Below are 27930 nucleotides of genomic sequence, written 5' to 3'. Positions count from 1 at the left end.
GGCTTGCCTGGGGGACTCCTTTGACATCTCCTTGCTTCTCTTGGAGACCAGCCAGAAGTTGTAAGATAAACTGGGATGAACTGGGGCATGGGGGGGGGACTCTTCCCTGCTGCTCCTGATGCCTGAACCCCAGGGAGCTGCCAAACACTTTTCTATCCTTTGTTACTTTGCATAGAAAAGATAATTCTGCTTTTGCCTTCTCCATCCAAGCACCCTGCAGCTTGGCTCCTGGGTTTGGCTCTGCCCTCCTGGAACCTTCTGGTCCATGGGGTGTGATGGTCACTGGGGCCACTGGGGGAGGAGGGAGCTGCTGGTGGCTCAGATGCTCTCACAGCTTTCAGCTGAGGGTTAGGACTTGGTTTGCTTCAGGGTGGGCCCTGAGAAAGCTTTGCTGGTGGCATGGGCTGGCTCCTGTGCTCAGGGTGTCCATGCTGGGCTTCTTCACCTCCCCCTAGCTCAGGTCATTGTCATTTGATGGGTTTTTTTCCTTGGTTTTCATGAACCTAAAAGCACATGGGAACAGCTCACAAGCTGTCACTGTCCAACTAGTGAAAAGAAAACAGTTTTATATATATATATATATATATATATATTTTTTTTTTTTTTCCCTATTTCTCCATTGTGATGGCATCCTCTAGAGCAGCTTCCCTGATCCCAGCAGCTGCCCTTGTCCCACCACCTTCCCCAGGTGGCTTCACACCTGGCACAGGATGCCAGGGGCTGTGTCCTGCTGGGTGCCTCCCCTTGCTGCCCCCCCAGACTCCCCCCATCACCTCCTTGCCTGCTGGGATGGAGGTGCCAGCCCTGGCTCCTCACCCCAAGCAGAGGTTTCTTTTTCCACCCTTCCCGTAACTGCTCACCCCAGGATTCCCGCTCAGCAAACTCCCTTTTAATGGATTTCTCTGTGTTTCTTCCTGACCACAGAACACTGTAACCCTGACAAGGCTTCAGACTGTTCTCTCCTCCTCCTGCCCATGCTCTGGGCAGCAGCTGGGGGCTGGACGAGCTGGCACTGGGTGATACTGGTGAGGAGGGGCTGGGGTGGGGACACCAGGGCATGGAGCATCCCCGGGTGCATCCTCTGGGGCTGGGAGAAGTGAGGCAGAGCCTGCATCCTGGGGAGAGCTGGGATCCCCCTGGAGATGTCTGGAGGTCCGTGGGCACTGCAATCCTTGATTTGCACTCCTGGGAGGATTGCAGTGCCAGGGAACACTTGGGCTCCCAGGAGCACTGCAGTCCCCAGGGATGTTTGCACACCCGTGACCATTGCACCATGAGCACTGCAATCCTTGATTTGCACTCCTGGGAGGATTGCAGTGCCAGGGAACACTTGGGCTCCCAGGAGCACTGCAGTCCCCAGGGATGTTTGCACACCTGTAACTATTGCACCATGAGCACTGCAATCCTTGATTTGCACTCCTGGGAGCAGTGCAGTCCCCAGGGATGTTTGCACACCCGTGACCATTGCACCATGAGCACTGTAATCCTTGATTTGCACTCCTGGGAGGATTGCAGTGCCAGGGAACACTTGGGCTCCCAGGAGCACTGCAGTCCCCAGGGATGTTTGCACACCTGTAACTATTGCACCATGAGCACTGCAATCCTTGATTTGCACTCCTGGGAGCATTGCAGTGCCAGGGAACACTTGGACTCCCAGGAGCAGTGCAATCCCCAGAGATGTTTGCACACCCGTGACCATTGCACCATGAGCACTGCAATCCTTGATTTGCACTCCTGGGAGCATTGCAGTGCCAGGGAACATTTGCACTCCCAGGAGCAGTGCAGTCCCCAGGGATGTTTGCACACCTGTAACTATTGCACCATGAGCACTGCAATCCTTGATTTGCACTCCCAGGAGCAGTGCAATCCCCAGGGATGTTTGCACACCTGTGACCATTGCACACCCAGCACCTCTCCCACACTCATGGCTCAGCTGGAGCTCCCCAGGTCTCTGCTCTCCCCTACCCCACTCTGCCCCCCAGCTCCCCAGGGAATGAGGACCCTTACACACACACACAAACTCATCCATGTGCCAGAGCCTGGCACCTGGGGCCATGTGGCCATGAAATAGTTTCCCTCAATCCATCCTCCCTGTCTGGAGGACCCTTGGGTGCTCAGAGCTCACTCGACTGGCAGTGGCTTTGCCTTTTCCCTCTGCCTGGTGGCATGTCATTTTTTTTTTTTTCTTTCCCTCCCCTCCCCACCCCTTTTTTTTTTTTTTTTTTCTTTTTTTTTTTTTTTAATATATTTTTGTGCATGTGGGAGCGAGGATAAATCCATTGCCTCTCATCACATCCTTATGATCTAATAGGGGCAGAGCAGCAGCATTCCCCTTTGCTGAGCACTTTAATTCATGATGATTTCTTAGACTTGATCTCCTCTGATATTTCGTCAGTGTTTGTGGTTCACTGTTTTGGCCACGTAGGGTTTGGGAAACAAAGAATGAGCTGGATGTTTGCAGGCTCAGGGCCACACATGGTCGGCATTAGAAGCAAGAATGCAACTTCCCATCCGAAGTGAGGAGCCCGAGCCATGGACCATGCTGGAAATCCTCTCCAAAGGAGGCTGAGCAATGGAAAGGAGAACATTGGAAAAACCACCAGGATGTCTGGAGGCACTGGGGGGCTGGCAAGAGGGGCTCATGTGTCTTCTCCTAAGTTAGAAGTGAAAGGACAAGAGGAACGGCCTCAAGTTGTGCCAGGGGAGGTTTAAATTGGAGTTTGGGAAAAATTTCTCCCTGGAAAGGGTTGTCAGGGCCTGGCCCAGGCTGCCCAGGGCAGGGCTGGAGTCCCCATCATCCCTGGAGGGGTTTCAGAGCCCTGGGGATGTGGGGATGAGGGACATGGGGTGGGGGTGGCCTTGGTCAGCATTGGGGTCATGGCTGGACTTGGGGATCTTGAAGGGCTTTCCCAGCCTGAGGGGTTCTGTGGTGGAGTCCCCACCATCCCTGGAAGGGTTTCAGAGCCCTGGGGATGTGGAGATGAGGGACATGGGGTGGGGGTGGCCTGGGCAGTGCTGGGGGAAGGGTTGGGTCTGATGCTTTTAAAGGTCTTTTCCACCCAAAATGATTCCATCATTCTAGGGTCTCTGTCCCCTCTCCCTCCTGCCTTTGCACCCCATTTTTTTTTTTTCTCCTGGGTATGTCCAGGGTGGAACAAACATTGCTGAGATGATGATGGGCAGGCAGAGGGAGAAGGAAGAGTTGCTTTTCAGGGTGGGGGTGCCCAGCACCCAGGGAGGGCACCAGCATCCCCCCCCCAGCTGCCCCTGGCAGGGCAGGATGTGGTCCCAGGGCACTGGGTGCTGTATGAACAATCAGGATGATGCCTAAAGCAATGCTGGCCATGACAGAATTATCCCTCTCCTTGGCTCTTGTCTTTCTAAAAATGCTTTAATTTTGTTTTATTATTAATTTTTTTATTTTTTTTTTAAGGAAGTGGGACAGCCAACATGTCTGCAATCTGTGGGTATTTTCCATAACGTAAACAGATTAAAAAGAAAAAGAAAAGGGAAAATAAAAAGAAACAATTATTTTCCATTCCCACTGGAAGCAGCGAGTATGTTTGGAACATGAGGAATGGATTATTCAAGCTATTGTAAAATAAAATATAAAAACAACCAAAATAGGAGGAGAAGGGAGAGATGAAAAAAAAAAAAAAAAAAAAAAAGAAAAAAAGCTTCAGTTGGGAAGGGAAATGCTGAAAATTGGGCTTCTTTCAACTATTCTTCTCATGCAGGAGGGCCCTATAGAGACCTGGATGGCCAGGTCTGGGGTGAAGGGATGAGGCTCCAGGGTTTGTTTCCACTTGGAGAGATGCAGCTGCCCCTGTGGGAGTTGGAAAGAGCCCTGGAGGGGTCTCATGTTCCTGAGGTTCCATCAGTTTCACACCCATGGCTCAGGGATGTGCTGGTGATGCTCCAAGTGGCCACCACCAGGACACTGCTCACCCTCTCTGAGGTTCTACCAGTGCCTTTGTGTCTACCAGTTCCAGGAATGTCTTTTCTCCTGGAAATTATGGGATTTAGGGCTCTGGAGCTCTTAGTTGTGTGTGTTTTGGTTTTTTTCTTTTTTTTTTCCTCCTTCAGTCACTGTGTGTGTTGATGGCAGCTCTGTTGGGATGGGATGTCACAAGGCTGAGTGGTTTGTGTTAAAATAGCTTCTAAAAAAAAAAAAAAAAAAAAAAAATCAAAACAAAATGAGTGGAATGATGTTAGCAGCACAAGCCTTGGACCAAAGTCTGCCCTGGCTGCTCCCACCCTCTGAGCCTCCTCGGTCCCAGCCAAGGCTCAGCCTGGCACAGGGACAGACAGACAGACAAAGGGTGTCACAAACTCTCCATGTGCCAAGGGTGAGCGTGCCAGGGCCTGTGATTGTGGGATGGGGTGAGCTGCTTGTTAAAAGATGGTGATTAAAGGATGCTCCTTGTATCCTTTAGGAAGGAGATTGAGGTGCTGGAGCAGGTTCCAAAGGAGGCAACTGGGCTGGTGAAGGGATCCAGCACAGATCCTCTGAGGAGAGGCTGAGGGAGCTGGGGGTGTTGAGGCTGGAGAAGAGGAGGCTCAGGGGAGACCTCATCACTCTCTCCAACTCCCTGAAAGGAGGTTGGAGCCAGGGGGGGGTTGGGCTCTTTTCCCAGGCAACTCTCAGCAAGACAAGAGGGCACAAGAGGTCTCAAGTTGTGCCAGGGGAGGTTTAGGTTGGACATTAGAAAGAATTTCTTTCTGGAGAGGGTGCTCAGCCATTGGAATGGGCTGCCCAGGGAAGGGGTGGATTCTCCATCCCTGGAGATATTTCAAAAGAGCCTGGATGTGGCACTCAGTGCCATGGGCTGGGAACCACGGGGGGAGTGGAGCAAGGGTTGGACTTGAGGAGCTCTGAGGTCCCTTCCAACCCAGACAATTCTAGGATTCTGTGATTCATCAACCTGGAGTGGGGCTTTGCCAGAGGTTTCCTGCCTGGCTCTGGGTGCAGCCCAGGATGGAGCTGACAGCTCCACGTGTCTGGTGGATGGGTGGGGGGTCAAGAGTGTTGTTCTTGAAGCTGGAGGGGGTTTGCTCAGAGGAAAACCTCAGGGAGGGCCTGGAGCTGTTGCTTTCTGATTTCTGGCATGAGTATGTGGGTCATTCCTGTTTCCTAGACTGCCATAGGAATATCCCCAGCTGTAGCTCCCCAAAAGAGAAGCTGGGGAGGAAGCTACACTCAATTCTGAACACCAAAAACTCCCATGAAATGCCCCATTTCTGCATTGTTCAAGGTTCCAGGTTGGATGAGGCTGGAAGCCACCTGGTCTGCTGGAAGTTGTCCCTTCCCATGGCATGGGGTGGGACTGAGTGGTCTCAAGGTCCCTTCCAACCCAAACCTTTCAACCCCTTAACAGGGATTTGCAAAAGGCTGGGCTGATTTCCCTCATTAGGAGTGAGAAAGTGCTGGATAGAGAATGTCAAGCCAAAATCAAATGTTCTGTCCCAAAACTCAGCCCTTTTTGTGTGGCTCTTTTGCACCACACCACATTTTATGGGGGACTTTTGTGCCCAATTGCCTTCAAGCCTCTAATTGAACGTGGTTTTTTTATTAGCCCTGGAAAATCTCACTGAATGAGTGAGCCTACCATTTTTCTTCCATAAAACTCAGCAAAACTGCCAGGATGGGAGGAGCAGCCTTGAACACTGCCAGGGATGGGGCAGCCACCTGGGCTGGGGGCTCAGCACCCTCATAGCAAAGAATTTCTTCCCCATGTCCAACCTCAATCTGCCCTCTGCAAGTTTAAAACCATCACCCCTTGTCCCAAGTCCCTCCCCAGCTTTCCTGGAGCCCTTTCAGGCACTGGAAGGTGCTCTAAGGGGTTCCTGCAGCCTTCTCTTCTCCAGGCTGAACAACTCCAACTCAGCCTGGCTCAGAGCAGAGCTGCTCCAGCCCTCGGAGCATCTTTGGGTCCCCGGGGAAGGCTGTGGCAGAGTTGTGGATTGATCCCAGACATCTTGTTTCCCCTGCCAATGCCTTGTCCTGGAGCCTGTGCTTCCTGCCAGCGAGGGTCTGCTGCTTGCTTGGAGGAGAAAAATGTAAGAACCTTCCCCAAATCCACCACTTTTGGAGGGTCAGACAGGCGTGGAGGGGTTCGAAGGACCCTGGCTGAAGTTGTGTTTTGCAGATAAGATCCCCTCTCTCTCTCTCCCCTCAGAGCTGGCTGCTGGTGCCAGACTAAAAGCTGCTACCGTGTTGTCTGGGCAAGTTCTCCAATTTCTCTTTGTCTCCAGCCCCAACCTGCAGCTGAGCCACTCCAACTTCCCAGGCTGCTGTCTGGGGTGAAGAGCCTGCTCGTGGTGTCAGCAGCTGACCCAGGCAGACAGGCACCTCCTGCCCGCAGACAGATTTTTTTATAAGAAACTTCTGCAAAAAGAAAAATAATTAAAAAAAAAAGATTAAAAAAAAAAATAAAAAAAATCTCAGGATGATGAGAGCGGGGCTGGGGCTTTGATAGAGCCGTGCGGGAGCTGTTCCCTTTCCAAGCTGCTGGAGATGGATGAGGAGCAAGCAGTGACTTCACAACAGTCCCTAAATAACACGGGGTTGGATTTGTCTGAGTTCATAGCCAGAAAGCAGAGAAGCACCTTCTGCACTGGATTTAGGCAGTGAGTAATTCCTCCACGTCAGGGGCTGCGCTGTGCCTGGAGCGCTGCGTAAGCACCGGGAGCATCCGTAGGCTGAGTCCCCTCGGGGGTTTGTTCTCTGGAGCTACTCTGCAACCACCAGACTTTCTGGCTGGGGATGTTGGGCAAGCTGACACCAGTGAGAGCCTTTAGAGAAAGGGAAATGCTGAAGAAAAGGTTTGCACTGGAAGAAATAATCAAGGGAAGGAGCAGAAGCAACACAACCTGGAGCCCGTCTAGGTCAAAGAGGTCCAACCCCAGCCCTGCTGTGAAAAAAAGAAAAAAAACAACATTGCCCGGAGTCCCTCATAGGAGTGAAAGTAGTGAATAATTGCAAAAAACAAACGAACCTGGAAAAAATGGTGTGGGACAATTGGCAACTGGAAGCAGAGGCCAGGATTCTCAGAATTACTGCTGCAGGCGAGTTGTTGACGGCAGAGTCTGAGGTTGTTCCACGGTGCTGCTGGGGAGGATCCTCACTCCTTGTCCTGTGGGTTGCCACAAAGTCTGCTGGAGACGGCAGAAACCAGGGATTGCTCCCGTAGGGCTGGTGAACACCTCACACGGGAAGAGCTGGACCTGAATTTCTGTGGAAAAGGGCCGAGACATCGAGTTGTCAGAGATGTTTGGGGTGTGATGCCAGCACTGGCCTCGCAGCAGGAGCTCCTCACCCTCACCTCGATTTTCTGCCTGGAGCTGTAAGAGCTCAGGAGCTTTGTGTGCCAGGGGCCTCCTGGGCAAGCTGCTGGAGGAGCAGCCAAAGGGCAGTGGGCCCAGGTGAGGACTGGAGGCAGGGATAGAGGCAGGGACAGAGGCAGGGATAGAGGAAGGGATAGAGGCAGGGATAGAGGAAGGGATAGAGGCAGGGATAGAGGAAGGGATAGAGGCAGGGATAGAGGAAGGGATAGAGGCAGGGACAGAGGCAGGGATAGAGGAAGGGATAGAGGCAGGGATAGAGGAAGGGATAGAGGCAGGGATAGAGGAAGGGATAGAGGAAGGGATAGAGGCAGGGATAGAGGCAGGGATAGAGGCAGGGATAGAGGCAGGGATAGAGGCAGGGATAGAGGCAGGGATACAGGCAGGGATAGAGGCAGGGATGCAGGCAGGGATACAGGCAGGGATGCAGGCAGGGATACAGGCAGGGATACAGGCAGGGATAGAGGCAGGGATGCAGGCAGGGATACAGGCAGGGATGCAGGCAGGGATACAGGCAGGGATACAGGCAGGGATAGAGGCAGGGATGCAGGCAGGGATACAGGCAGGGATAGAGGCAGGGCTGAGCATGCTGCTGGCCATTTGCTGATGCTCCACACCAAGCAGCATGGCAGTGAACTGGAGGATTGCCCTGCCAGCCTCCTGCTGGTATTTCTTCAGCTGTGTGCTCTGCTGTGTGATGCAGAAGCTGCTCCATCCTCAGGCTCTGTTGCTCCCATGGGGTTCATTCCCCCAGCCCTGACTCTTCCCTTTCAGTATCACTTTTGGGGATTTTACCAACCTGTTGAAGAGGTCTATCAGCCACCCGATGCTCTGCAAAGCTCATCTGCCTGCAGACAGGTGGGGAAAAACCCCTGGTGTGGATGAAAGCTGCTGGATTAGGCACGTTTGGAAACCATGGGTTTCTAAAGCACCTCCTGTGATCTGGCTCCCTCCCAACCCCCCGGCTCTGCTGCCAGCAGGACTCAGCCCAGGCAGGAGAAATGGGGGAACCACCACGGGGGGAAGATGGGGAGAGCAGTGGAGCTGAGGCAGGAGGGGAGGAGATTCCTCTGCTGGTGCAAACCAGAGGATGTTCCAGGCTTTGGAAATTTAGCAAAGGTGCCACGGGGCATCTCGGCTGCCCTGTGGTCAGCCAGCATGAGGTGACACAACCCTGTCATCCTTTTCAGAGCCAGACACGAGTGATGCATGAGGCCACCATGGAAAGGCCATCTGTGGGCTGCCTGGTTAAAGGGGTGTCCAGGGCTCTTGAATCAGTGGGGTGACTGAGCTGGGTGCCCTTTGTGGTGTCTCACAAGGAAGTTAAAAGGCTACGGGGTGTTTGCACTCGCCTGTCAAGCTGCTTTTGCTGGGACATGACCCCAGGATGCTGCATCTTGGGGAAATGGGAGTTCCCTGCCTGACACCAGAGCCTGACACCTGCCCTCCCAGGTGGAGATGAACTCCTAAATCCCAGGGGGCATCAGGGAGATCTCTGGCTGAGGTTTGCTCCTGGTGCTTTGCAGGGAGGCCCCTGTTCCTACAGGTTCACTTCCCAGGGTTCATTTTCCCTCTCTTGATGTTTGACTTCCCCAGCAGGATCACTCTGAGCTCAGCACAGCCCTGCTGGACCTCCAGCACTTGCCCCAGCTGCTGTGTGGGTGCAGCACCCATCCCTGAGGGTCCCCACAAGGTCCCCTCTGCCCTGCAAACTGCAGGAGCACTGAGCACCCACCTAATACCATCACCCCAATGTTTTAGGCTGGGCTGTAGGCAACCACATTAAAAAATGCTCTTTGAGAAGTCCCATTGCACATCCAGCCCCCCTCTGGGGAGAGGAGGTTGATTTTCCCACCTCACCAGGGTTGGGGACAGTTGGTGGGGCAGCTTTGCCAAATCATGGCTATTTTCTGAGGCAAGAACTGGCTTTCTGCAGCCTTTTTGTGTTGCAAGAGTGCTTTGCTCAGCACGTGCAGGAGGATTTCCCTGTGTCCCAGCCCTCGGCTCTCTGCCTGGAAGCCCTTCCGTGACTCCTCTGAGTGTCTCTCCTCGAAATTAGAAATCTCATCATACTTTTCTCGTAGTCATGTGCCTTTCAGTTCCTCTTTACACCATCCAGACGGTTCCCCTTTTTCTTTCCTTTGGAATTTTTTTTTTTATTTTTTATTTTTTTATTTCTCGCCTTGTCGCATTTTGGGTTTTGAAGAACTTGGCAGCACCCTGGGGCTCAGACATAGGATGGGCACTGCCCGGGCCCCTGTGGGAAGTCCCTTCCCTTGTGGCTTTGGTTGTGCTGGAGCTCTGAGGGCTCCAGGGAAGATCTGTTCAGGGGCTCCAGGTGCCTCTTGGATTGTTCACTATGACTTTCCAGTGTGAAAAATGGAGATGCTGAAGATGTCTCCATGCAAGAAGAGACCTCGCTCCCCATAGGATCTGACATGAGGCATCACCCCCCTCCCCGAGACTCCTCTGAAACCCCCAAAGAGGGGCAAACTCCCATGAGTTTGAAGAGCTCTGAACAAAGCCCAATGTTTGCAGTTGCGTTATCCACCTTTGGGCATTTTGGGGGGGAGATGGGATGTCCTTAGGTGCTCCATAACCTTTGCATGAATAGTTGCTTTTCTCTGCATAAGCACATTCTTACAGGCTCATTGGCCTTTCATTCTCCACGTACTCCAACCGTCGTACTCCTCTGTTCACTTGTTTAAATCAAGCATAAAGCTCTAACTGTTCTTTGAATATTTATGACCAGTTTTTATCTCATGCCATGCATACAAAACATACTTGATTTCTTTCCTAAAAGTTTTTTCAAGTGCAAAGTTTTAAAAACATGTGGCTTTTATTGCAGGCAGGAATGAATAACAGCATTCCACCAGTAACCACATTAAATGGAACAGTAATATTCATATGCGTAAGGGCAAAAGCTGCCTTGTTTCCTATTTGCAGTTGAACTCTGAAATTAATTAAGAACTAAAAGGATCTGACAGTCATTAGGATCTTTTAAAAAGGAGTGGAAGTGGCAGATGGGACCCACGCTCCAAAAAGCTCGGCCGTGCTATCAATAGCACAGAGGATGTGAGCCCTGAACACGCTTGGGCTGATGTAGAGAGAGCGGAACCGCCGGCCCGAACAATGAAGAATGGCACTTTGGTGACTTCAGAACCACAGGATTCACGTCAATGGCACTCGTGCTCCTAAGTCACTTTGCAGCTTTTGTAAAACTCCATCTCATCCCACTGGCGCTGCAGAGGCTCAGGGATTTCTGCTGTGGCAAAGGCTGGGGCTGCGGGCAGTGGTGGGTGCTTGGGTCCTGGCTGCCCCTCAGGGGATTTTAGGGATGATAAATTCCTCTGACAGCAGCAGCATTGCTCTTGATCCATACTGGTGTCTGTGCTGGGAGCTCTTCACTCTGGTTCCTGGGTGGCTGAGGACATGTGAGTGGGTGCACACACCCCTGGAGTGTCTCCCTGGGGATGCTGATTGAAGTGAGGACAGGTAATTAAATATATTGGTGTAAAATGGGGAGAAGGGGCAGGACAGGCAAGCTCCAAAGCTGTAGGGAGAGTCAGCTACCACTTCCCTGGTCACATTTCTAATCCTTTAAATGACGATGAATGACACTTGGTCCCAGGCAACCAGGTGGAAATCTCAGGTAGATTTTCTCAGGGGATTCATGCCAGAATCTGAAACTCTTGCTAAAGCCTTCCTCCTCCTCTTGCTGCCCCAAACGAGGATCCTGGCCACCAGGCACTAGGGCTGGGGCTGTGCACAGACACGTGAATTTGGGCAGCCGTGGGGTTAATGGATGTCCAGGTTCGGGGTCTTATCTCAGGCTGCATCCCTGGCCAGAGAAGCCGGTGCTGAGCGGGATTACCCCCTCTGCGGGTATGGCCCAAGCCCAGGTGCAGCCCAGAGCCTGGTGCAGCTCTGCTGGAGTCGTCAACAGTCCATTCTCACGGCTGCTCCTTCGCCGAGCACAGGCATCCCCCTGAGTTATGTCTGGGGCAGCCACTGCCTTTTCCCCCTTGGCAATTTCCCTTTATTCCTTCCCCTGAGCCCCGCAGCTTCCTCCCGCAGGATCCTCTCCCCGCAGTGCCCGTAATTGCCCCGGGGCGGGGGGGGGGGGGGGAGCCCGTTTTAGCGGTGATAATCAGGGGTTAAAAACTGTCACCATGGCGCACCCCATTGGACTCAGCATCTGTTGTTTGATTTATGAATGAATAGCACGCTCCCTCCCTGCGTGCTGCTCTCAGATCCCCTTCCCTTAACTACAAAATAGATCCAGACGCCCGCCTGGCCCTACTGCGTGCCGTGCTCCTGAGAGGTCTGAAGCAGAGTTTGCAATGGATTTTTAATAGAAAGCTTCCTATAAAGCCTCTGAGCTCGCTTCCTCGTCCTCGAAAGGAACGGCTCTGCTGCTAAATACCAGCTCAAATGAATTACAAACTCCGGAGGAGTCTGTAAGGGAAGTAATCCCAGCGAGTAATGATTTAAAGAGCTGCTGACCTCCCTGCGATGTGAACAGTAGCTTTTGAGCATTTGGAAAGAGGCCGGTGCAAATCCTGGGTCTTTTCCTCCCTTAACCTCCTCCGGAGCACAGGGGGGGTGGTGGAGGAATAATCCCCACGTGTCAATGTCTCCTGGTTTGCAGCAAATGGGAACGGGGAGAGGTTTGTCCCGGGCTGAGGCTCTGAATCCCGCTGTGCTGGAAAGGAGAACTTAAATCAAAGTGAATTCCAGTGAGGGAACAGGGATGCCCAGAGCTCCCAGATGGTTTTGCTGTCTTGAACACCTCTGTGCAGAAACAGCCTCTGGGTTGCTTTGTTGAGCTCTGCACCTCCAGAGTTCCCCGGCTGATTTGAGGCTGAGGGGAGCCTGGTTTGCTGCTGCCCTGTGTTCTGGGTCGTGGTTTGTATCGTTGCAGATCGGCGATCGGCTTTGCACCTGCAGGGAAGTACAGGGCCACAGGATGGGTCACGGGTGGGAGTTTGCATCCCACGACCCTGAAGACAAGAATTGAGGGTTGGAGGAAAGAGGGGGCCCGAGAGAGTGGTGGCTTTTGAGGAAGGAGCAGGACGGGGTTCCCTGCACGGCTGGGAATGGCCAGACCTGTGGGAATCGTTTGTGTGTTGCTCTGAGGACACGGAGGGGATGTAATCAGGTGTGCTTCCCAAAGGATTGCTTCCAGTGCAAAGTGGGAGCACTGGGAGGGGCTGCCCAGAGAGGTTGTGAAGTCTTTGGATGTATTTCAAACCTGCCTGAAGGTGATCCTGCACAACCTGCTCTGGGTGACCCTGCTTTGGCAGGGGTTGGTGATGATCTCCAGGAGTCCCTTCCGATTCCCACCGTCCTGTGATTCCGTGATTAGAGAAATCCGCAGGTGACAGGGCTGGGAGTAGACACCGAACGGGAATTTAAAGGCAATTTAAAGCCGAGAAACCTGAAAACAAGCACTGCGCTATCCTGCTGAGACCGAACCCGATCGTACCACCTTGAAGGACCGTGCAGGCATCCTCTGCGGGGACACCCGCCCTGAACGCCTCCGGGGCTGAAGCCCCGTGGGGGTTGTGACCGGGTGACACCCCCAGGGCTGCAGAGGGAAGCGGCTGGGGCAACGGCGGGGGTAGCCCTGGGGGGGTCGGTTCGGCGGTGGGCAGAGGCCAGAGCCTTGCCTCCCTTGCTTTCGGACGGGGTCGCACCCGGTCCCCCGCCGTCGCGCCCGTCCCGTCACGGAGCCGCCGCTCGGCACGGCGGAGCCTCGGCGCTGACTAGCGGCGGTGACACCGCACTGCAGCGCACGCGCACTGTCACCCCCGCGCATCTCTCTCTCCGTCCCCCCAACTCCCCAGGGAGTACGGGCGGGTAACCGGGATGGGGACGTGCCCCCGAGCCCCCCAGAGTGGGGCCGCAGCAACCCGGCCCCGCAGGTCCCGCAGCTCTTGCCCCCCGCGCCGGCTTTTGCGTGGGTCCTCCCCGCTACTGAACGGAGGTGAAAAATAGAACTAAACCCGGCGGCCGCTTTCACCTAAAAAGGGCAGAACTTCAACTCCGGTAACTGCGGGAGACAGCCCGACACGCGGGGATGGAGGCCTCCCCGAGACCCGGCACTTCCCGGTGCCGATTGAGCTCGGATCTGAGCCCGGGGCACCGGCTCGACGGGCTCAGCTCTCCCGGCCCTGCCACCCGCGCTGCCCCGGTTGGTAACGGGGCGCAGCCGCCAGGAAACCTCCGCTCTTCCGAGTTAAAAAAAAAAACAAAACAAAATAACCAAAAAAACCAAAACCAAAACCAAGCTATTTTTCTTTGTTTTGGACAAACACGGGTTTGGGTTTTTTTCGGGTCTTGCGGGATGCAGAGCCCGGGCATGCCCCGCCGCGCATTGAGGCTTGCGGAGGAAAATGTTTCACTGGTTTGCGTAGGGGAGTCAGGAAAGGAGAAAAAAGAAAAATATTTGGGTTGATTTTTGTTTGTTTTAAGGAAATCCGCGTCTCACACCCCGCAGCGCGGAGCCGGGAACGCTGCGGCCCGGCCGGCTCCGCTCCGACGGACCCACCGGCAGCGCTCAGCGGAGCCGGGACACAGCCGGGCAGCGCGGGCAAGGAAACCTCCGACTCGCCCACCCGGTTCTGCCCTGGTTCTGCCCCCCGCCCACCCCGCGGCTGGGGGTTGCCGCTGCCGGGGACCCGCGGGCAGCCGCGGAGCGGAGCGAACAGCGGCCGTCGTTGTGTTCCCACGGAACCGGTGGCTTCGCCACGGATTTTCTCGCCAACGATTCCGGTTTGGAGCCACTGGTCCTGCCCGCAGCCACAAACCCGGGGGAGCTGCCGGGGGCGCCGGGCGCTGCGGACGCCCCGGGACCGCGGGAGATCGAGGCGGTTTTCAGTTTTTTGGGGTGAGGGAAAGCCGATAGGTGGAGGTTGGGGAACAGCGGTTTTCAGCACAGGCCGTGGGGAAAGCCGCTCCCCTTGGGGACGCGTGTGCCGGTGGTCGCCGGTTCGCTGCCCTCATGCCCCCAGCGAAGGGGAGGGTGGGCAGCTGGAGCAGGTGGGCAGCAAGCAAGTGGGAGCTTGGTTGAGAGGGGACGGGGCTCCCGGGTACTCCCTGCTGCTCTGCCCGGCTGCTCAGCCCCAAACCGGCCCCATGGCGCCCCAAAACCGTCCGGCGGCGTCGGCGGCAAGAAGCCACCGGGGCCCCGACGGGCGCCCGCCCCGCCGGGTTTCCACTGGGGGCGTGGATTATATTTTCCACGCCTCTTGTCCATAGACCACGCCTATTTCGCATTGACCACGCCTCTTTATGAAGTGGTCCCGCCCCCTCGCCCCGCGGGAGCCGAGTGGTGGGTGGGGAGAAGGGACCCCGGAGCCCTCCCGTTGGCGAAGCGGCCCGTCCGTCAGGGCGCGTCCCGCCCCCCCCGGGGTCGGCAGTAAATACGGTACCGGGCGGCGCGACGGACACTCAGGAGCTGGTTTCGGGGCTGCCCGGCCGAGGGAACCCGCCTGCAGTCCAGGGTGCCCGGCCGCGACGTGGCTTTGCCGGGGCTCCGCGCCGCCTTTCCCCAGGCGGGGCGGACGAGACCGCAGCGAAACCACCGGGGAAAAAACCCGGAGCAACCGGGCGGGAAGGAAAACCACGCAGCGTTTACTTCTCGCCGCCCTACCGAGGACGGCGATCTGCCGGGACGGAGCAAGGCAGCGCGGGGCCCGGCCGCCGCTGCCCCCGCCGCCTCCCCCCGCAGCCGAGCCCCTCCGCAACCGAGCGGTGGGCGCCGGGCCCCGCCGGGTCTCACCTCGTACCCCCCGGCCGCGGCGGCTCCCTGACGCCCGCCGTTGTGATGCGTATTCCCGTAGACCCGAGCACCAGCAGGCGCTTCACACCCCCCTCCACGGCCTTCCCCTGCGGTAAGATGGGCGAGAACAGCGGGGCGCTGGGGGGTCCCGCACCGGGCGCCCGGGCTCGGCCCGAAGTCCGCTCCGTCGTGGATGTATTGGCCGACCACGCCGGCGAACTGGTGCGCACCGACAGCCCCAACTTCTTGTGCTCGGTGCTGCCGTCTCACTGGAGGTGCAACAAGACGCTGCCCGTCGCCTTCAAGGTAAGCTCGGGAGCTGCGGGAAGGGCTGTGACCGGGCAGGTAGCTCGGAGGGACCGGCTGGGCTCCAGGCTTGCCCTTCGTCCCGACCCATTCGCCTCTTTCCCTCCGCCCCTTTCGCTTTAACTCGCTCCTGACATCACCTTCAAGGGAGCTCGGTTTATTATTTTTAATCAAGTCTCCGCATTGCCCCGCGGTCACAGCATCTTAGATATTCCGTACAGTTAGGAGCTCTCGGGCGACTTTGAAGTTTAATGAGAGTGGAGGTTAATTACTTTCCTTGGGAGAGGGAGCGAGAGGCATGGAAGGGAGATCTAATCTGCAACAAAAAAAGCGAAGAACTGAAGCGCCTGGCACCGGGCTGCACTGCCCGGGCTCCCCGCGGCCGCTACAGTACCCGACGGGGCACCCCTGGGCTGGGCATCCCCGCTGGGCCCCCGGGGCTTGGGGGAACGGGGCTGGAACCGAAAAATCAGCGGGAGGAGAGGCGAGAGAAGCCGGGCGGGACGGTAGCGGAGTCCCCGGGAGGTGGGATGCGGGTTCGCAAACCGGGTTCCCCCGCCGTCCTGGCGCCGGGGGCTCGGGTGGCTTCTCCCCGGGGAGGCAGGGCCTTTATCCGCTAGCCGGGTGCAGGCTCCGCGTTCACCTCCGCGGCCGCGCAGCCCCGCCGGCTTCTCTGGTCCGGGCGCGGAGCTCCGGAATCCCGGTCCGCAGCGTTTTATTTTGCCTTAAACAAAATAAAAGCCCAGCGGGAATTCCCCCGTGTCCCGTGGAATTCCCTCGCTCCTTTTAACCCTTTATAAGCGCATTTTCCCCCTTCCTCCGATTTTCCTGCTGTCCCCGGCTGCTCGGGTTGCTTTTGGTTTTGCTTTGGTTTTGTGGGGGGAAACTGTAGGGCAGGTTAACTCCGAGCGCGATTAATTTTAGCCTAAACTCCTCCGGTCCTGCCCTAGGTCGTAGCCCTCGGAGATGTGCCCGATGGGACGGTGGTCACGGTGATGGCGGGGAACGACGAAAATTACTCGGCGGAGCTTCGCAACGCCTCCGCCGTGATGAAAAACCAAGTAGCAAGATTTAACGACCTCAGATTTGTTGGGAGAAGCGGCAGGGGTAGGTACCGGCCAGAAAATGGTTGGCTTTTTTATCTCGTTTTTTGGTGTGTTTTGGTTTGGTTTTTTTTTTTTTTTTTGGTTGGTTGGTTTTTATGGTGTTTTGTTTTGTTTTTTTAAGAAAGGGAGGGAAAAAGGTTTTATTTATTTTTCTATTATAACGGCGTGTTTCTGGTGGATAGGTGGTTTTGTTACTGCGGGCTGAGCTTGTCAAGCAGGGGTGGAACCCCTCAGCCCCGAAGCAGTTGCCGGGAGGGTTGCGGGAGCGGCCCCTGCTCGTCCCCGGAGTGTCAGGAAAGGACCGTGGAGGAAAAAAAAAAAAGAAAATCTCATTGTGAAAGCTTCGCAATGATTGCAGAGCAGCTCCCGCCCCAAATTTCTCGAGGTCAGAGGGGGAGTACGGTGGGTCCCTCCCCGCAGGTGCATGAGCTTAGGGGCGATGTCCCACCTGGCAGCTCCTTCGTAAATGGAGAGGAAAATCAGGTGGTTGAAGTACAATTATTATCTCAGAATGCGGGGAGCCAGAGGTGCGAGAAGGCTTGTTGCGATCGGGTGATGCGGGAGCCGTTTTGGGGATGATTCGCTCGTTTTCTTCACTCTTGTTGCATGGAAAAACGGGAGAGAAATTTTCCATTCTGTCCGTAGAGCCGTAGAGGCTCCATCGCTTAGCCTGGAAGGGATCGCGCTGCTGACTTTTTCAAAGCAAACCTTCAAGAAAATCAGACTGTGCCATCAGGGGAGAGGGAAATAAATTCCCCGAAAATATTGAGCGGGTGTCGGGGGCAGAGTCCCGCCGGCCCTTCCCTCTGCTCCATCACTCCTGGCCAGATTGGACCCGAGTTTCAAGTAGTATAAATAGAATTTCAGCATTTCATCACCAATAAGCACTGCAGAACGAAGCACTTAATTGTTCATGTAAACAAAACCAGGAATATTGTATTTTAATAGCCATGCGACAGCGTTTTCTTAAAGACTTTGAATGTATACACACGATGTCATATTTTGACTTGTACACATTAATTAAAAACAGTGATGTTAGGAATTATTTGCATGTAATAACTGTTTACTTGTTCCTCTTTATGAAACTTGAATAGTTTACATTCTTTCATACATTTCCTTTTTCCTGTTGGCTCCTTCTGCATATTGCAGTTTCTTTAAAACTCGCCACTTAACTGGTTGCAGGTTGATGGATGGAAAATGCTTTTCTTTTATGAATTAAGCTTTCATTTCTGTAATCAATTATTCTCTCGGGCTCTTTGCTTTTTGGTTTGGGTAATTTTTAAATTATTTTCTTCATCCTTCTTACACAAACTGAATGCAACCCAATCTCAGCTTGACGCTTGAATTATTAGCTCTCTTCCTCTGCAGTCACAAGCTCTGATTTCACAGTAGTTCATACTCTCAAAAAGCACTTGGGTGAACGGTCTCTTTTGGGCAGAGTCCTGACAAATGCCCATCACAGCAGTGGAAACACCTCCGCTGGCTCTAACTGAACGAGGAGTGGAACACAAGTGCTGATTTATTTTAATTTTTTATATATTCCTGTGGGGTGAGGCTTTTGTTTGCAGAGAAATAGCCCCATCGGGGCTCCCTGGGGCTGCACAGTAGCGTGAAGCGTGTGTTTAGTTCCCAGTGTTTTTCCCGGCCAGGGGCTATTTCAGACCGATTTAGTGTGAAAAATCGTTACTATTGAATTTTTATTCGAAGTGTCACCTTTGATTCCCTTACTTTGGCTTCGTTTCGGGAAGCTCGGTGCTGGTTTCGTTGATTCGGGCAGAAATCTGAATTCGCTGCAAAACCTTCTGTTGGACCAGAGCTCTGGGTGTGTGTAAATGCTGGTGTAAATCCGATGGGCCGACACGTGGATATGTAAAGGTGCCCCCAGTGAAAGCCTGGGCTGCAGGAGCCCTGGAAAACCAGCAGCCGTTTTGAAAACGTGACTTGAAATATTTTGGAATTGGGGATTATTATTATTTTTAGTATTTACGTGTCTGGGATAATTGCCCGGCATTGTGAGCTGGGAAGAGCAGGTCCATGCACCCTGCCCCCACCCCCAAAAAACCCAAATTACTATTTCCATGTGCAAGACAAAAAAAAAAAAAAAAAAGGAGGGGGGGGGGAGGGATAAGGACCAGTTTCCCGCTATTCTTTGCTCAAGAGAAAAACAACAAAACAAAACAAAACCCAAAAAAAAAACCCCAAAACCAAATCTCGCCCCCAAAAAACCCTAAACAACAACAACAAAAAAAAACCCCAAAATTTCTGCTCAGATTGCACCGTATAAAATGAATCCCCCACGGAGCTCTGGCTGCTCCCAGACCCACCCAGGAGCTGGGATCCAGCCCCACACATCTATTGCAGGGATGCTGGGGGCACGGTGGGAATGAGGAACCTCAGCCCGGCCTCCTGAGAAGGCGGGAAATGAGTAAAAATGATGCTGAGTAATAATTCTTTTTTTTTATTATTATTCATGGGAGGATTTTTGAGAGCTCTTAAGAGGAGCAAAAACGGCCCGGCCGGCTCCGTGCTGCAGCCGTCCTCCCTGGAGAGGTGTTTTTATCTGCAGTGAGCGAGAGGAGGGACTGAAATGCAGGGAAGTTGTTTCCCATGGAAAATAAAATATTAAGAAATAAAAATATATATCAGATGTAGGTAGGGAAGTTGGACACAGAGCCGCTGGGCTCAGCTCCTCGGACGTGCGGGAGGATTATGTTTCCCAAGCCGGACACATCCAAACTAAGGGACTCCCACCCCTGGAATTTCCTAGATGATAGCTCCTAATAATCCTCCCCTCCTGTGCTTTGGTTCTGCAAACGTTTTTTGCCAATAAATCCTCGGTGTTGGTTGTTTTTTATGTGGCCGTGCAGACGCCCGGGAGCCTTCGTGCTCCGCAGGCTGCGGCACCGCAGCTCCTCCCTCCAGGTTCTCGGTGCGACCGCTTGGTTGGGGATTAAAATCGGAACCGGGAGGTTAAAAAATTCCTTTTTCTGCAGCAAATCAACTGAAGGTTTGTGCAGCCTTTAGTGCTGTTTAAAAAGCTGAGGTAGTGCACGGCTCGATGCTTGATGTCTGCTTTAAAGCCGGAGTCCCACACCGCCCTCTCCTCCCCATCTCCTCCCCGTCTGTCCTGCAGAGAAGCTCTCCCACCTGGGATAATTGCAGGATATTCTCCGAAGCAGATAATTTTAATTTTCTGTTTATTCTTTTTTGCTTCTAGCTGTATAAAAAAGGTTGTTGGTTTTTTTTTTTTGGGGGGGGGGTTTGTTTTTTTTCTTATGGATATTCCCAGGTCCAACCCTGTTAATCGAGGATGGCTGGGATCTGAAAACCCTTAATCCCTTTGGGGAAAAGGGAAAGAAGGTGTCTTTTTCCTGTGTTTATTTGTGAAATAAAAACTGGAGGAGCTCCAGCCTGTAGCACGGCCATTTCCAGCCTGATTCCTGCAAGGGTTTATACCTCTCAAGTACTCGATACCTTTGAAATCCCGCAGTGATGGCCCTTGGGAGGTCCACTTAGAGCCGATGGCTCCATTGTTTCTGCAGGCTCCCTCCTTTACTCGGGAGACTCCTGAATATGGGGAGGCTGCAGGAGAACAGAGGCTCATCCCATGGGGACCAGGCTGGGAATGGACCCCGCTGTCCTGGAGCCTCCCCTTGGGCTGAGCCCTTTCCCAGCAGCAGGTTCCTGCTCTCTGGTCAGGGCTGGGAGAGGGGAACAGTCCCCGTGGCTGGCAGGGCCACCTGTCTGGTAGCCACTTTTGGTGGCCAAAACTGGACGGATTCAGCTCTTATTTTGTGGTTTCCAGCTTCTGACCCTAGTTCCTGCACACGAGCTGTGGGTGTGCAACCGAGAGCTCCTCCAGATGTCCTCACGCATTAGAGGGGACAAAGCCACCTTGGTTCCTGGGCACCCGTTGCTTGCAGATTGGTGCCACCTCACCAGTTTGAGCTTTTGATGGACAACAGGCCTCAAATTCACCCTTCACGGAGTGGCTCCTCCATCCAGCACTACATTTCAGAGCTGAATTCCCATGGGAAAAGGGGAAACATTGGAGCGGGAAGGCACCAGGAAGCTGCTGTGGGTGGAGGGGTCGATATGGGGACAGGACAGGGGAAGGGGGAGCAAGTGACTTTTGCATCCAAGAAGGTCTTGACTCCTGCTCTGAAGCAGGTCCAAGCCTCTCTCTGCTGCAGCCAGCTGAACCCCAGTGGGAGCCGACCGAGCTTTGTGTCTCAGCAATAATGTCTCATAAAATTAAATGATGTGTGTGTTGGAGTTCGGTGGATGTGGATATTTTGTATCTGAGCTCGCTCCGACAGGAGCCTTTCGCTCCCACAAGAGCTGGGACCCACATGAATATCCTCATTCCTCTTGTTTTTTCTTTTCTCCCCCTCCTTAGGGAAAAGCTTCACCCTGACCATCACCGTGTTCACCAACCCCACCCAAGTTGCCACCTATCACCGAGCCATCAAAGTGACTGTAGACGGACCCCGGGAGCCACGAAGTAAGTGACCTGTTTTATTTGGCAGCCACTGAGCACATGGAGAGGGGGTGCTGGGTTGGGAGCTGAGCTCTCTGTGGCCAAAGGATGGGGGATGCAGCCAGCCAGGCCAGCATCATTTGCAGCATGTGTGGAGGGGCTGAGCTGGTGTTGGTGAGGCCAAGAGAGCCCCGAGTGGGCACAGTTTGGCTGTGTTTGTATTTTATTTTCTTCTGGTGTGTGTCCCTGCTGAACACTTGTCCCACCCTTCTCTGTATCTCTTGCAGAAGGGACAGTTTTATAGCTCCATCTTCATGTGGTTGGGACACAGAGAGGGGGAAAGAAAAGCTTTGGGGTTTCGACAGCAAAAAATGCAGAGGATTTGAGTCTGGAGGTGCACAGGGTGGTTCCAGCAGGGTTACGAAGCCAGAGGTGCTGTGATTGGGTTTGGAGGTTGTCTGGCTGCTTATTAAAGTAAAAATGTTTGCAGGTTTTCTCCCACACCAAGCTTGTATTTGCCTGTCTGTCCACACAGGCCCAGGAGAGCTCAGTGAGCACCTTCCCCTTTTGGTTAGTGGTGGTTTCACTTTCAGCTCGTCAAAGGCTCCGGCCGGGGGCTGCTGCGTTGCTTGAGAAAACCAAAGAGATGATTCAACCCGCAGAAATGGCTTTGTTTTGATCATTCAGGTTCTCCTGGATGCGGGATGGGACCTCTTGGCTGCGGGTGGCTCTTTGCAGAGGCAGCTGCAAACCCACTTCTCTGGGTTGGTTTTGGGTGTCGGGCTGATTTCAGCTGCCCTCGCCAGCTCCCGTGATCCAGTGGCTGGAGGAGTTTCCTCTTTCCATGAGTATTTTCTGCTCTCTGGGACCCCCTCTATGGTGGCACCTCATACCCAGGGCCCCATCTCCAGCTTTTTGCTCTGGCTTTGCCTTCCTGCTCACTCAGCACCACCCCGGGCACTATAAAGCAGAGTTTGTTCCCCGTGCGTGTAAAGCTGCCGGTGCCCAAATTGAAGGGAAACGGTTTGATCCTTCTAAATAAGCTTCAGAAAATATTTTCTGTTGATGCTGTCGTGGGGCCATCGCTGCCCCTTGATGTCAGGCCAGGTGGAGGCTGTTACCTTGGCGAGGGGATTTCATTTACTTGGGGGTTTGTTGGATTTTCTTCCCCCTTGCTTTTTATTTTGGAGAGGTTTTACGGGAGGTGTCGAGCTGCTGGGCTGATTTTGCAGAGCTGGGATCCAGGCGATGCAAAGTTGTTGGTTTTTCTTTTTAAGCCAGAAAACACAAGGCAGGACCCTGCTGTGAGCAAACTTAGATCCTGGTGGGTGCTGCAGCCCCCAGGAATGGGATCAACCCTGGCTGGGAGTGGAAAGCAAGGAGGGTTTGGGCAGGGAATTTCGCAAGTCTTCCAGGTCAGGAATAGAAACCAGGTCTCCCGACTCCAGGCTTGGCCCCTTATCTTCTGCATCAGATCTCCTTTCTAATAATAATAATAATGAGGAATACATAAATAATAATACAAGGTGAGATAGTTACTACTCTTGGTGTTTGGTTTGCTCTGACTCCACCGCTTGCCAGCGCCCGCCAAACCCCAGCTGAATCACACCCGTTCCTCTTGAATTTCAGCATCTCTGCTCATCACTCCTCATCTTTAATTTAAATTTTCTGATATGGAGGCTCAGGCTCCATCACCAAGTGGGGGAGAGCTGGGGGCTGAGCCGTGGGCATGCTGGCCCCGTGCTGCTTGGGTTGGGGCTGTGCCTTCATTTGGCTTAATAAAGGAAAAGAGGAGGATGGGGCAGCTTGTCCTGGCTCTGCTCGGGGTGCCCGAGGGATGCTCTCCCTGGGACGCTGGCCCAGGCTGCCAGGTCAGCAGTTTTCTCCTTATTTTTGTGATCCGTGGACCTCACAGTGTTTGTGCTGGAGGTGGAGGCTCCTCCAGGAGGGCTGTGGGGTGTTTATTCACTGCTTACACCTTTGTGAACCCCAGAAGTCAATCTCTTCCCCATCCCTGCACCCCTGTGAATAAGGTTTGAGACTCAAGTTGAGCATTTTTTTTAAAAAAGAAAATTTTTTTCAGATCGTTGTAGATTCCTTGGCAGTAAAAGTAATTTTGATTCCCTGTTTGACCCTGGGGCTTAAATTAATATTTGGTGGAAATTCGGTGTCTTGTGCAAGAAGGAAAAAAAAAAAAAATTAAAACCCACTCTTTGCCACATTGTGTTGGTTTGCATTTACCAATGAACCTGAGAGAAAAGAAATAAATAAATCATGCCCTTTGCCCCTTCCCTCCCTGCAGTCCTCTGCAGAACCCCTCGGTGTGGAAATACTGGCTGCAAAATAATCTGGGCTCACTCATGGAAAACCAAGGTGGTTTTCCTGGTTAACCTGCCACTGGGTGGCTCTTGGGCACAGCACTCCTTGGTGCACTGGCCACCCAGCTGGTAAAGCCCTGGTAATAACCAGCTTTGGCCTGACACGATGGTTTGGGTGCCCTCCTTTGGCTTTGGGAGGTGCCCATAGGATGTGCAATTTTTTACACGCGTATAGATAATTTTTTACAGGGATGTAAACGTGGGTAGATATTTATGTACATGAAAATATATGTATTTTTTCCCCCCTTTTTGGCTGCAGTGTTGCAAATGAGCAGGACGTGGTGTGTGTTGGCTCCTGCTGGGCAGGATTGGTGCTGGCTGGGGAGAGGCTGGTGAGAGCAGGCAGCAAAGCTCCCCCTGAATGTGGAAAGAATTGGTCGTTTGTCTCAGTATCCTGGGAAAGCCCTGGGCATCATCTTCTCAGATGCTGCAGAATTTCCTCCAGCAAATGTTCTCGTGGGGCTTTTTGGGTCAGAAACATAGCTGTGCTCCATGCCCCCACCTTCTGAGCATCCCATTCATCTTCCCCCCCCCTGTCCCATGGCTTCATCTCAGCCCTTGAGCAAGCCTTTTAACTAAAGCTGTGCCCAGACAAAAACAACTTCTGAGGAGCTGGAAATGGAGCTGAGTTGGGCAAGAAAGGGCAGAGGGGTGGATGACAGCAGAGCCCCTCACAGGGCTGAGATGGAGCCCAACTGGGTTGGAACTGGAGCTGAACTCGTTCAGCCATGGTTGGCTGAAGGAGCAAGGAGCAGCTGGTAACGATGGTGGCTTTGGCCAAGACACCTTCTCAGCTGCTCCTCCGTGGTCTCCAAGGATTCCCTGCAAGGATTCCTCTAATATTCCCTGCTCACTCATTCCAAGATAGTATTTTTTCTTGTGCTCAGGCTCTTTTGGGGTTAGATCTGGAGAGAAAAAGGACTTTTTTTTTTTTTTTCCAGTTGACACCTTAGCTCTAAACAAATGGCGCAGCGGGTGCCAAGTGTTGACATACTTTGTACAAACAGGAAGTAATAAAATAGTTGAACTTCCTGTGGAATTTCCTTTTTTTATTATTTTCTCCCCCTTCTCTGCAGCTCTTTATTTAGCAAGAGCCTGACTCGCCTGCTCCACAGCCCTGGTGCAAAGCCCTCCCGCATCCCCAGCTGCTTGCAAAATAATCCACAAGAGGCAGAACATGGAAAAACCAATAGCTGGAAGCTAACCAGGAATGTTTAGTCTGTTCCTGGGGAAATGGGAGCACCTCCAGGGCCTCCCCCTGACACCCACCTGCTGGCTGCCTTCCCTTGCCCCTTCCCTCTCCTCTCTCCTCCTTTGCTGCCACTTTTTCCTCTCCTCCTCCTTGCAGCACCAGCTCCTTTCTGCCCATCTCCTGTGAGCTCTTGTGCAAAGTATTTTTTTTTTTTTCCTCCTTTAAATGTCTTTTTTTTTTTTCTCCCCCTCTTTTTGACTTTTTTTTCTTGCTGCCACCTGGTCACCCTTACACAATCTCCCCCCTTTATAAATGCCCTTTGCCCTTAACCCCTTGTTTCTGATTCCCACCCTGTCCCTGCTGCCCTGGTCACCGTGTCGAGAGGGAAAAGGAGACTGAGAGGATTTGATCAACCCCTGTAACCCTTGTGGGGAAACACATCTGTACCCAGCCAGGGTAAAACTCATCCCTCTGGGCTGCCAGTCTGCAGAGCCCTGGCTGTGGGTGCTGGGGAGGTGGACAGGGATTTAAGGTGGGATACACCAGGATCTGCAGAGCCCTTTGAGGCTGTGGTGAGGGCTTGGACTGCTCTGACTGGCAAGTTGCTTTCTGAGGTTTAATTCTGTGTAAGTTGGGGTGAACTGAGGGTGGTTTTCCTCCCTACTAAGTCAAAGAAGTAGAATAGAGGAGAGAGTAGGATGTTGGAGGGAGACACTGGGGGCTGCAGCCCTTGCCGAGCAGCAAGGACCCTCCTTGCTCTGACGTTGCAGTTTGATTTTTTTTTTCCTCCTGTCCTGGGCTAGGGAAGAAGTGGAGGGTGAGGATGTGGAAGGGTTGTAGCTTCACACCTGAAGAGTGAGGGGCACTGATGTCCCCAAGTCCCTCCTTGTCTCCCACTGGGCGCAAGTTGTTGCCAGGTCCTGGTTGGTGTCCCCTGCCCTGCTCCTTTCGGGTGTCTGCATCAGAGATTTGGGGTTTTTGGTTGTGTCTCTGCTTGGTGTGACCACAGTGAAGGGCAGGAGCCTGTCCCCCCTTGCTGCAGGATCGGGAGGAGGAGGAGAGTTTAGTGGCTGAGCCCCCTCCAGCCAGGCAGGAATCATAGAATCCTAGAATTGGCTGGGTTGGAAGGGACCTCAGAGCTCATCAAGTCCAACCCTTGATCCACTCCCCCCGTGGTTCCCAGCCCATGGCACTGAGTGCCACATCCAGGCTCTTTTGAAATATCTCCAGGGATGGAGAATCCACCCCTTCCCTGGGCAGCCCATTCCAATGGCTGAGCACCCTCTCCAGAAAGAAATTTTTTCTAATGTCCAACCTAAACCTCCCCTGGCACAACTTGAGACCTCTTGTGCCCTCTTGTCTTGCTGAGAGTTGCCTGGGAAAAGATCCCAACCCCCCCTGGCTCCAACCTCCTTTCAGGGAGTTGGAGAGAGTGATGAGGTCTCCCCTGAGCCTCCTCTTCTCCATAGCCCCTCTCCATCTCGTCCCGGCGGGGTTTTTCTGGCTGAGCCCCATCCCTCACAGACACAAATCCCCTCCGTGGCCGCTTTTCCTCCCCAGAAATCTCCTTCCCCCCCTCTCTGTGTCCCTGGGGAAGGAGCGATGGGGCCGTGCTGGGAGCGGTGCCACCCCGGAGGGGACAGCCCGGTGGCCGCGATTCTGGCTCCCCCCTGGTTTGCTGCACGTAGCCGGCGGGTGGAAAAGCTTCTCACCTCCCACGGCTCGGAGTCGTTTCCAAGAACTGCTGCTTTTTTGCTTTCATATTTTCGAGAGCCTCAGCTGGGTGAGGGTTTCCCTCTCCACCCACTCCCCTGCAAGAGACGTCAGCCCCGGCCCCACGTTCTCTCCTGGGCTCTGGGGAGGGTGGAAACCCCCTTATCCGTGGCTGCACAGGGTGTCGGTGGCATCTCTGTCCTTAGGGTGCTGATAGCCTGTAGGTGCAAAGCTGCAGCTTGGGTGCTGGCTGGTCTTGAGCACCCTGTGCTCTGGGGTTTTAAGTATTGGGCAAAAAAGTGGGAGAAAGATTGACTGGAAATCCCGCCTGGAAATCCAGCCTGAAGAGGGCTTTGCCACTGGTAATAGTGGGGTGCTGAGGGAGGTGGGTGCCCAGGGACCCCCAGCCCTGCTGGGAGGACATTTCTTCCAGCAGCATTTGCACTCCCCGGGTGGCAGCTGGGGAGGGAAAAGGGTTGGATCAGCACTTCCTGGGGATGACACATCCCTCCCCGTGGCTTCTCGATCCATCTCGGAGCTGGGCTGATAAAAGCAGAGCCCTGAACTGCCCCGGCCAGCCTGGACACACCTCAGCACCGCTGCCCACAGCCCCGTATCTCACCCCCTCCATCTCAGTTCCCATCACACACCCAGCGCCTCGCTGGCTCCCCAGACCCCGGCGTCTCCACAAACCACCCTGAAAAAGCCTTTCTCACTTTTCCCCCTTTATTTAAGGTGCATCTGAATCCATTATTTTCTTCAGAGCAGTCTATGCTATTGGGTCGGGTGGTTTGTTTTGTTTTTTTTTTTCCCTGATTGTTTAGTTTGGTTTGGTTGGGGTATTTTTTTGGTTTTTTTTTTTGTTTTTTTGTTTTTTTGGGTTTTTTTGTGGGTTTTTAAAATTTATTTATCTCATATTCCTGGTGGATGCTCCAGGTTGAGGCCAGAGAGAAGAAGGATGTGCAGCACTGTGCTGGCAAGGCAAAGCATCCCCCCACTGCTTTCCCATCCCCTCGTGGCTGCAGATGAACCTGAGATTTACTACCAGAATGAGCAAAACTGAAAACCTGATTTGTTCAGGGAAAAGAGACACAATATTCCACATTATTACTGGGAATGAGCTCTGTAGAGTGCTAACAGCTCAAAATCAGCAGGATTCCCCTGTAAGTTGGTGCTTCCTCAGTTTCAGTCTCTCATCCTGCCCATTTTGCCCCCAGATTTTGGGCAGGGGGGTGGGAGACTGAGCAGAGGGTTTTGCCTTTGCCATGGGCTGTGCTGGGAAGCTTCAGTGCTTTCATCCCAATGGTTGTACCCATGGAGTGAGTGCACTTGGAGCTTCCCCATGGCAAAACCTTCCAGACTCCTGTTTTTCCTGGGATCCAGCAGCCCCGTGGAAGGTTTGTTCCTGTAAGAGTATTGTATTTTTATGCCTTATTGGCTTAAATGCCACCAAAAGTACAAAATTCTGTGTTTAGTCTCTTGCAGAGTTGGTTCTTTTCTTGTTAACTTTTTGGGCTGTGGTGTCTTTGAAAGCACTGGTGGTTTCTGGTAAGATATCCTGACTGCTTGGTATTTGCTTGCAGTTTATTTGGTTTCCCTTATTTGCACCTTTTTTTTTTTTTTGG

At 53.4% G+C, this 27930-nt stretch overlaps 1 protein-coding gene across 2 annotated transcripts in view; it reads left to right on the top strand.

The window, feature by feature from the left end:
- Positions 1 to 14667: 14667 nt before the first annotated feature.
- Positions 14668 to 27930, top strand: part of RUNX3 (RUNX family transcription factor 3) — a 37850-nt gene continuing 24587 nt past the window's right edge. The window contains exons 1-3 of one of the 2 annotated variants that reach the window (XM_071767815.1): positions 14668 to 15436; positions 16387 to 16543; positions 20942 to 21046. In XM_071767815.1, coding sequence (XP_071623916.1) covers positions 15176 to 15436; positions 16387 to 16543; positions 20942 to 21046 — 523 coding nt within the window. In that variant the 5' untranslated portion in view covers positions 14668 to 15175. The remainder of the gene's footprint in view (positions 15437 to 16386; positions 16544 to 20941; positions 21047 to 27930) is intronic. The other variant, XM_071767814.1, reaches the window with a different exon arrangement.

This window comes from Heliangelus exortis, chromosome 24 (genome assembly GCF_036169615.1).
Source record: "Heliangelus exortis chromosome 24, bHelExo1.hap1, whole genome shotgun sequence".
Taxonomy (NCBI): Eukaryota; Metazoa; Chordata; class Aves; order Apodiformes; family Trochilidae; genus Heliangelus; species Heliangelus exortis.
Note: the sequence above shows the minus strand (reverse complement) of the source record. Positions and strands in the feature narration are given on the sequence as shown.